This window comes from Colobus angolensis, unplaced genomic scaffold (assembly GCF_000951035.1).
Source record: "Colobus angolensis palliatus isolate OR3802 unplaced genomic scaffold, Cang.pa_1.0 Scaffold295, whole genome shotgun sequence".
NCBI classification, from domain to species: domain Eukaryota; kingdom Metazoa; phylum Chordata; class Mammalia; order Primates; family Cercopithecidae; genus Colobus; species Colobus angolensis.
The window spans coordinates 1,784,081-1,794,522 of NW_012116210.1; the positions used below are offsets into that span (position 1 = coordinate 1,784,081).

A 10,442-nucleotide genomic window follows, 5' to 3' on the forward strand; every position below is an offset into this window, starting at 1 on the left:
GCAACCTCTGCCTCCCAGGTTCAAGCAATTCTCCTGCCTCAGCCTCCCAAGTAGCTGGAATTACAGGCACCTGCTGCCATGCCTGGCTAATTTTTTGTAGTTTTAGTAGAGACAAGTTTCGCCTTGTTGGCCAGTCTGGCCTTGAACTCCTGACCTCAGATGATCCACCCGCCTCGGCCTCCCAAAGTGCTGGGGTTACAGGTGTGAGCCACCACGCCCGGCCTAATTTTTTGTGTTTTTAGTAGAGACAGGGTTTCACTATGTTGGCCTGGCTGGTCTCAAACTCCTGACCTCAAGTGACCCACCCTGCTCAGCCTCCCAAAGTGTTGGGATTGCAGGCGTGAGCCACCACACCCCAGCCCCTATTAAAGTTCTGATCACACCTGGCCCAGGCCCTGACATCCTTCAGCAATGTTAGTTCTGCTTCCACCTGCCCCTGACTAGGGCAAGGTCCCCTCGGCTGTGTGATGGACTCTGGAAGGGCAAGTATAAATTAAAAATGAGATGCTTAGTTCTTCCCACTGAAAATAAGGGAAGAGACCTTCCCCTTCTTCATTTTCTACTTCAAAAATTTTAGCTGTGTGCAAATCACACTGCATCCTCTGGTGTTCTGGAAGCAGATGGGCCTGACTGCAGCTGTCCTCTGACTCCACAAGCAGAACCTCCCTACTGTAATGGGTTGGATCCACTTCGCGATATAAAAGAGTGACGTTTCTTTCTGCCTGCTGTCTCTATAGTGAGTTGCCCATAATGTGCATCATATTCTGGTCTAATGCTTACTTGATAACACAATTGTTTTCCTTCACTTCTACTTTCGTAGGGAGGTTTTCTGAGAGGAGATTTTGTTTTTCATTTTAATTTCTCAGTAGCTCCCATAAGACAGGGAGAGATGAACTCCACTCCCGTCTGCCTTCTGTGGAAATGGTTTCAGACTTCTCTGCTGGCTTCTTTACTCGGAGAGTGGGCTGGGCAGCAGGGCGCAGAGGGGTTAGGGGCTGGGGGCTGGGGGAAGGCACGTTTCTCCAACACTTTCCCTCTAACAAACCCTGCAGAAGGATTACCCCTTACCTTCACAAATAAAAAAATTAGTATACTTTCATAATAATAGTCATTTTCTTTCTTTCTTTTTTTTTTTTGAGACAGAATTTTGCTCTTGTTGCCCAGGCTGGCGTGCAATAGTGTCATCTCAGCTCACCGCAACCTCTGCCTCCTGGGTTCAAGCTAGTCTCCTGCCTCAACCTCCTGAGTAGCTGGGGTTACAGGCACCCACCACCACACCTGGCTAATTTTGTATTTTTAGTAGAGATGGGGTTTCTCCATGTTGGTCCGGCTGATCTCGAACTCCCGACCTCAGGTGATCCGCCTCGGCCTCCCAAAGTGCTAGGATTACAGGCATGAGCCACCGTGCCAGGCCAATGACAGCTCTTTTCTAATTCACAGAAACCCACTGGAAAGTGAGATCAAACCATTTTATACAACAGACCAATGTTAGTTAAGCATAAAAATGCTAGTAACAGTAATAATCACGGCCTGCCTGGTAAAACTCAGTAATCCTCTTCAAACAGACCCTGCTTGGAACTATAATTATTAATATCAAAATAAATTTGAAAGTATTAAGTAATACCAGTGTTTACAACAATACACTCTTAAGTGGCCTTTTTTTAGTGCATCTCAGATGCCCAGCAGCTAAGTATTTACACTTGCTGTTTTACTTAATTCTACAACAATTTCAATACAAAGAGAATGTGTTATTATTTTCCATTTCATTCTGATGAGGAAACAGGCCCAGAGAGATGACAGATACATAGCTATTAAGAGTTGGGTATAGAAGCTGGGAGCAGTGGTTCACGCCTGTAATCCCAGCAATTTGGGAGGCCGAGGAGGGCGAATCATTTGAGGTCAGGAGTTCGAGACCAGCCTGGCCAACATGGTGAAACCCCCGTCTCTACTAAATATACAAGACAATTAGCCAGGTGTGGGAGCGCAAGCCTGTAATTCCAGCTACTGGGAGGCTGAGGTGGGAGTATCGCTTAAACTAGGAGGCTGAGGCTGCAGTGAGCTGATATCACGCCACCACCACGCTAGGCAACAGGGCATCTCGAAACAAAAGAGTGGGGTACGACCTAACACATTCAAATTCTTGTTCTTCCAGGGGAAAAGCATAATATATGAGATATTGTTTGGTTTAAAAGTGAAATGATATGGATTTGAGGATTTGAGGGTGGAACAATTCATATTTTGAGAAGCTGAAGATAGACACTCTGTTTTCCTGAAGGTGTTACAGGGAAATTTATCTTGGGAATGTGTTTCAGCTTAATCTGCCCAGCATTCGACACCATTTGGTAGAGGGAGGAAGCCCCCACTCCTAGCACAGTTCTGATCTCCCTGAAATGTTTGAAATCCCTCCCGGTCGCTTAAGCTCCTTCATCAGTTTTCGTCATACACACAGATAATAAGAACTTGTTTCTCAGCCTTTTATCTTTACATCTCTGTTTCCAAATGACTGTGTTCCCAGGCCTTCTCCTTTTTTCCACAGAGATAACCAACCGCCCCATGGTCGTGTGCAATGCAGCTAGTGGGTCCTGGGAGGGTGCGACATTTCTCAAAAATAATTGTCTAATCTTGAACTTTGGGCAGGATGTTATAGATAAGAGCCTCTGGGTAAGAAGATTTTTTGTTGTTGTTGTTGTTTTTAAACATCCAAATTTTGATCTGTTGAAGTTCAGATCACTTTATTTATTTTTTATTTTTTTGTTTTTTTGGAAGGAGAGTCTCACTCTGTCACCCAGGCTGGAGTGCAGTGGTGTGATCTCTGCTCACTGCAGCCTCTGCCTCCCGGGTTCAAAGTGATTCTCGTGCCTCAGCCTCCTCAGCAGCTGGGATTACAGGTGCATGTCACCGTGCCTAGCTAATTTGTATACTTTGAGTAGAGACAGGGTTTCACCATGTTGGCCAGGCTGGTCTCAAACTACTGACCTCAGGTGATCTACCCGCCTCGGCCTCTCAAAGTGTTGGCATTAGAGGTGTGAGCCACCACGCCCGGCCCAGATCACTTTAAAGTATATCATATTTTGGGGCTACTGAGGAGACAGCTCAACTGCACCTGTTCTTTGATTTCAAACTGCACCTGTTCTTTAATTTCTTCCCCATGTTCAGGGAATCCTCAGCTATTCTAGCCCTCAGCTCAACCTCCTTCTTCCCTTTAGTGATACAAAATCTGAATTCCCCAGGGGAGAATGTGTGCCTTGAAACAGAGTGTCAAGAGTGCTGCAAGAATTCCTCAGCTCATATTCACAATCGTCGAAAGGGGGAAACCACCCAATGTCTATGGATTGATGACCAGATAAACCAACTTTGGTCTGTCTGGTCCATGGAATATTGCTCAGCCACGAAAAGGGAGGCAGCACTGACACACGCTACAGCTCGGATGAGCCTGGAAAATGTTATGTGAAAGAAGCCAGCCACAAAATGCCGCATACTGAATGATTATTCCATTTACATGGAACACCCAGAACAAGCACTTACATGGGGACCCTCAGTGCTAGGAAGGACATTCCAGACCTCAAGGCAAGCTGGGCAGGAACGTGTGAACTGCACCTGAAGTGCCTCCTAAGCCACATTCTCTTTTTTTCCATAGCCTTGTTCTCCTACCTTCAAATTCTAAAAAGTTTGAGGACAGAATGACATATTTTAGAGATTCTTCTCTGAAAACTTGCCCCACCCTAGGCCTGGGTGAAGGGCAGCCATGTTTTCACCATGTGCCAAGTTCCCTTCTGCCACCCCTGCCCCAGCCACAGGTTACTGGCTCAGGGGTGGACACCAGCCTCAGAGACAGCTCATCCACTGGTTGGTGATCTGGGCTGACAGAATGGCTGGACCAGGGGTGATGGTGGTGGGGGCTGGGCTGGGAGGCCCCAAAGCTTAGGGATGAGGAGGTCAGATTTAACTTACACAATCCATGAGGCAGGAGAGAGAACCAGAAAAAGAAGCTAAACAACAGGCCTGTGGGCCCATGAAAGCCAGAGTGAGCAGCTTTTACCCTAGCTTTTCCCAGACTCAGGGAGGCCTGGCAGCCCCTGGTCCTGCCCTTGGCTGGGCCTGATTAACTGCCACAGCCTTACAACACCCCTGCCTTCCACCTTTACTTAGCCAGTTTAAGTAGATTTTCTGTGCCTTACAGTGAAACAGCCTTGACGAACTTAATAGGAACCAAAATGTCGAAAAACAGTGCACGAAGGTCCTTGTATTTGGGAGGAGAGGAGAATTATTACACAATTTTGGACTTTGTTTGGAAAACGTGTAAAGTATTTTAAAAACTGAAGGAGTTCCATTATAAGAAAAGAGTAAATATAAATTTTTAAGCTTCGTAGCAAGCAGAGAAAAAAAGGAGCTATCTAGAAGAGAAGTAATATGAAAACCTGTCCATTCAACTGCAAACACAAAAGGGGAAAAGCAAAGCGAAGTCAAAATAGAAATATTACAAATAAATCCAAATAGATCAGCAATCACAGTAACTAAGTGGATTATACCTATTAAAAGACAGATGATAAAATTATACTTTTAAAAACTTTAATGAGGCTGGGAGCGGTGGCTCACGCCTATAATCCCTGCACTTTGGGAGGCTGAGGTGGGTGGATCATCTGAGGTCAGGAGTTCGAGACCAGCCTGGCCATCATAGCGAAACCCCATCTCTACTAAAAATACAAAAATTAGCCAAGTGTGGTGGCAGGCACCTCTAATCCCAGCTACTCGGAGGCTGAGGCAGGAGAATCACTTGAACCCAGGAGGCGGAGTTTGCAGTGAGCTGGGATCGTACCACTGCACTCCAGCCTGAGTGACAGAGCAAGACTCCGTTTCAGAAAAACAAAAATTAACGATATGTTGTTCACGAAAGACACACTTAAAATCTATCAGCAAGTTTGAAAATAATGGGATGGAGAGAAAGTTACGCTCTGTGCTCTAGACTGAATGTCTGTGTCTCCTCCAGATTCATATTTGAAATCCTAATCCCCAATGTGATGATTAGTCATGATTAGGTCATGAAGGTAGAACCTTCAGGAATGGGGTTAGCGCCCTTGCAGAAGAGGCCCCAGTGAGCTCCCTCACCTTTTTACCATGAAGGGATAAAGATACACTTGCGCCGTGTGGCACAGTGAAAAGACAGCAGTCTATGAGACAGAAGGTGGGCCTTCCCCAGACACTGAATCTGCCAACACCTCGACCTAGGACTTCCCAGCCTTCAGGACTGTGAGTAATGGGTTTCCGTTGTTTATAAGCTATCCAGTCTACGGGATGTTATTATAGCAGCCCAAACGGACTAAGACACTGTACAAGTATGAGCCCAAGGAAGACTGGAGGTAGCAATGTTAATATCATTAAAAGTGGAATTTCAGCTAAATGGCACTAATAAGGCTAAAGACAGATAGCACATTTTAAATGTTAGGGTTTATTTATTTCTTTCTTTTCCCTTTCTCTCTTTCCCTTTATGCTCATTTGTCTCTGGCTAGAGATTTGGCAGTTGGCTTCACCTGGCTTTGGAACAGCATTGCGGGCTCCTGCTCCCTGGGGAAAGAGGGCATCCTTAACGCCCCAGGAAGCCCGCCTTCCACTCGCAGCTTATCCCAATGTTTGTGCTCATATTTCTTTGGTCACTGCTATGTGTTTGCAGCAGAGGAAGTAAGATAAGATGCAACCAGTTGCCCCCTCTGCACTCTCTGTCACACTCCTCACCTTCCTAAACAAAATGTTCCCAAATGACCTTCGGCTATTCCTTCCTTCCTCAGTTGCCCTCTCATTTCATCCCTCCCACAAAACCCACCATCAAATCCACTTGCCTAGTGCCGCCACTAAGAACATTTCAAAGAATATCTTTTAAGCTCTGAAATCAAGTTTCAAAGACAGACCCAGGCAAGGTAGCATTGTTAGAGTAAATGGGTGGTCAGTCATTTGGATGTAGGAGTCTATGTGTGAGGGTCCAAACAGAAACTGAGGCCGGGCGCAGGGGCTCATGCCTATAATCCCAACACTTTGGGAGGCTGAGGCTGGTGGATTGCTTGAGCAAATAATAAAAATTTAAAAAATAAAATGGGGCTGGGCGCAGTGGCTCATGCCTGTAATCTCAGCACTTTGGGAGGCCACATGGGTGGATCACCTGAGGTCAGGAGTTTGATACCAGCCTGGCCAACATGATGAAACCCCATCTCTACTAAATATACAAAAATTCGCCGGGTGTGGTAGCGGGTGCCTGCAATCCCAGCTACGTGGGGGGCTGAGGGAGGAGAATCACTTGAATCCTGGAAGTGGAGGTTGCAGTGAGCTGTGATTGCACCATTGCACTCCAGTGTGGGTGACAGGGCGAGACTCCATCTCAGAAAAAAGGAAAAAGCAATGGGGTGTGCACACACACAACTAAACAAATTGCATCACTTCATAATCACATCTAAGATATCCAAGGAGAGAAAAGAAGAGAATTCTATGTCCTACTGCAATATCAAGGGAAACTGAGGCACCTGGAATTCTTGCCAGAAAGGGCCCACATTTCCTGCCTCGCCCCCCATCTAGGTGATGCAGCTCCAGCTCCAGGCAGAGGGATATCTTCTGGGAGCTGCTGGGGGTGTGTGTCTGAGTGATGGGAGCTGGGCTCCACCTCGCCCAGCCCTTGTCCTCCACGAACCCTTGACAGGAGACAAATCCAGGGCTCACCTGTAAGATCCAGAGAGGACGAATCTCCAGTCTGAGATGATGAACTTCTCCCGGATTTGGCCAGCGAATTTCCTGCCTGACTTGGCACAATACACCTCTCCTTCTACACTCCGGATGGAAATGTTCTGTTGGAGGGAATGTCAAGGTGTCATTTCCTAATTCTGTTTATAGAGATAGATTTGGGCTTTAGGCTGGATGTTTGTGTTCCCCTTACCCCCATTCTGTGTAGAAACCTAATCCCTAGGGGGATGGTACTAGAAGGTGGGGCCTTTGGGAGAAGATTAGGTCGTGAAGGTGGAGCTCTCATGAATGGGATAAGTGCCTTATAAAGGAAGCCTAGAGAGCTCCCTCACTCCTTCTGCCATGTGAGGACACAGCAAGAAGACAGCCATGTATAGGCCAGGAAGTGGCCTTCACCAGACGCCGAATCTGCCAGAACATTGATCTTGGAGTTCCCAGCCTCTAGAACCATAGGAATAAATTTCTGTTGTTATAAGCCACCAGTCTATGGAATTCTGTTATAGCAGCTGTGATGGACTAAGACAATTTGTGCAGGAAAATGTCTGGTAGAATGTTCATCAAGATGAAAATGTGTTATCTCTGGTTGGTGGGATTCTGGACCATATTAGTATTTTCCTTGGACTGAATTGTCTAAATTGTCTTCATTGTCCTGGTATTAGCTGGCAAAAACAAAACAAAACGAAAACAAAAACAAAACAAAAAAAAGGAAGAGGGTAGAATTCAAATAAGGCAGCAAATAAAAGAAAAGCAACGGCCTGATGCCTGTGGAGCCCCGAATCTAGGCCCCCGTGAGCCACAGGTGGCCTGGCAGTTACTTGGAGGCAAGCCCAGCCCTGCCTTGTAAGTGGCTTGACCTGAGTCCCTGACTGCAAGCTGTTCAGAGGGAAGGCTGGGTGCAGCCAGAGGAGGTGGTTTTGTGGAGGTAGCAATAGACCCTGTATTGTCTTAAGCAAATCCTACCATGGCTCTATTTATCCCTTGTCTTCCCTGTAGCACCTGCTGCTCCCGGCCTAGGGCTGGAAGGCTGGAGAAATGGAAGGCAGGTAAAGTGTGGGAGTCTCAAGGTTAAGCCTGAGGGAGGTGGAGTACTGTCTGCATTCCTCAAAAGACTGCTGGTAGCTCGCCAGGCTCTGGGAAGGGCAGTCCTGCCTCTAGCCGCTTCCCCTGGGTTTCTCCACAGCTTTGTGAGATCTTGAGAGGAGGGACACCATTGTCCTATGGTGAGCAGAGTACTGTCAGGTGTGGCCAGCATAGGCCATGAAAGCAAGGCCAGTTCTGACGGTCCTGACCTGTTTCAATGGCCTGGTGCCAAGGAGGTGTGATCCACGTCAAGCCAAATAGACCCCAAGTCAGAGGTCCCAAGGCCTATGGCAGCAGGAGGCAGCACTGAACTCAGCTGCATCCGTGCACAGGAGAAGGGAGGGAGGGAGGACGCTTCATTATTATCTGGGAGGTTCTCCCCGAGGACAGAACCTCTCTTGCCTGAGCTAGAGGAGACTGATCAAAGGAACTCTGAGGGCCACCCATCAGCTGCTCAGCCGGGCCTACTCATGAAAGCTATGGGTGGTGTTCACATTTGAATTAGTTGTCCTCAAATTTGTGTGATGAATTGAACCCTTATCTCTGGGTTTCTTTTCTCTTTGCCAGGAGAGGGAAGTACAGGGTTCAGTTAAGTCCAAGAGGATCAACGTCTTGTTGGGGCCAGGGAGTTCTGAACGTATCCCACAGACCCTGGAGGTTGCCTGCCCTGTGAGATGCAGCCCCTGGGCTTCCCCAGCTGAGAGGAGAACAGGAGTCCATGGCAGAGATGCTGCTCACTAGATACCCATGACCCTTTACATTTCCTAGCATCCGTGCATCTGGGTAAGGTCAATGGGTTATAAGAGAAAGCGATGCAAATCTCTTTCAGGTCAGGTCCTGGAAACATCCTGCAGAGTCCTCCAGCCTTTCCCTGTCATGGCTCTTTCACTGTCATGGCTATCTTACAGGCCATGTATTTCTCAGGATGTAGCTACAAGATGGAGGAGGGCCATCTGACCTACATAGGAGTCTGTTTGAGCAAGAAATGAACCTTTATTGTGTTAAGCTGTTAACACAAGATGGGGACACTTGTTACTACTGCATAGACTATCTTGTCTGGACTAATATGAGTACCCTTAGGACTCTCATCGGGGCCCCTACCTTGAGGTGACTGTCAGAGATCTGGACTTTGTCACACATCTCCTGGAAGAGCTTCACACCTCCCTGGTCCAGGAGCACACAAACGAACACCCCACGCTTGTTGGCTGCCTCTAGAATGTCACAGAAGATCTCCACATCCGTGAACACATCCATCAGGATGACCAGGACCTGGGCCAGAGTAGAGGGCTCAGTTACCAGAAAAGTCAGGGCCAGGTGCTAACTGGTTTCACTCAAACTGCCTGAGTCCCAGTGGGCCTAGGAGAGCTGTTCCCACTGGGCCAGAGGGGAGAGGATAGGGATAGAGTGGGTCTGACAGGGCAGGATTAATGGAAGGTAAAGGAAGAGCTGGAGTGGAGGCCCCTGCCCCTGTCCTGATACCACCTCTCCAGCCCTACCACCTATCTGTGGGCCCCTATGCCCACTGTGGGAGTGGGGAGTGCTGAGGAGGAAGGGAAAAGGCTAGACAGAGAAGGAGAGCAGAGAAGAACAAGAAGAAGCATCTCAGCGGGTTCCAGGAGAGGAATAAAGTTAAGGTCATGGATTCGCAGCCACTTGGAGCTGGAGGGCACACTATGGCCACTGATTTTCAAATGCTATTAAGCGGTGGAATCCTCGCCTCAAACAAAATCCCATGTAGAGGCATCATATATAAACACCTAGAGCAAGCTGCTCCCCAGGCGATGGAGAAGGGAGTGACGCTCTACCCACAGCTACTGTATCATCTGTCACAGTAGAAACTGGGGAGGGGAGTCCTAGACATCCAGCGAGCAGGAGAAACATCTGGGTTCCTCCTGCCAAGCATTCATTCCCCCTTCTTCTGCCAACAGCATCCCAGCCTGATTTAAGGAATTGCCTCTCCTCCACAATCAATGTGGTTTGGGTGGGTCTATTGCCATCCCTTGATTGGATATGGGGAGACCACATGACCAGGGCTAGACCAATGGGAGAATTGCATCTCCTGTTGGCCACGGAGATTGGTCCAGAAGTGGTCACACGAATAGGTCACATGATCTAAGTTATTCTAATGAGAGTCAGCCCAGGAATTTAGCTGGGACTCCTAGGAAAGGGAGTGTTCTTTCTACAAGGTTGCTTTGCTGGCATTTTATCAGCAATGGCTGCTGGCAACCATTTTGCTACCTCTTGGGGAGAGCCTGCCTGACAATGAAGCCAGCCCTGGAGAAAGCATCCAGGAGGTAGAAACAGAGTACCAGCAGTGTCATTTGGACAGCTGGTTCCAGCCATGCCTGAGACCAGTGCCACCCTTGTCTTTTCCACTGTGGATGTCAATGAATGTTTCTCTTCTTCTGAAGCTTGTTTGGGTTTACTCTCTGTCACCCAATCATGAGTCCTTTCTAATACCTTGTGATATATTGACAAGCAGCTTATTAGGCAGTCATTAAAAATGTTAATTACTGGCAGGCGCTGTGGCTCATGCCTGTAATCCCAACACTTTGGGAGGCCGAGGCGGGCGGATCATTTGAGGTCTGGAGTTCGAGACCAGCCTGACCAACATGGTGAAGCCCCGTCTCTACTAAAAA

The 10,442-nt window shown here is 47.8% G+C and overlaps 1 protein-coding gene across 3 annotated transcripts in view; it reads right to left on the minus strand.

The window, feature by feature from the left end:
* Positions 1-10,442, minus strand: part of FAM83A (family with sequence similarity 83, member A) — a 36,214-nt gene that overhangs the window by 15,035 nt on the left and 10,737 nt on the right. For 2 of the 3 annotated variants that reach the window (XM_011949286.1, XM_011949285.1), the window contains exon 2: positions 6,703-6,827. In XM_011949286.1, coding sequence (XP_011804676.1) covers positions 6,703-6,827 — 125 coding nt within the window. Of the gene's footprint in view, positions 1-6,702; positions 6,828-8,904; positions 9,073-10,442 lie in introns of all 3 variants that reach the window. The other variant, XM_011949284.1, reaches the window with a different exon arrangement.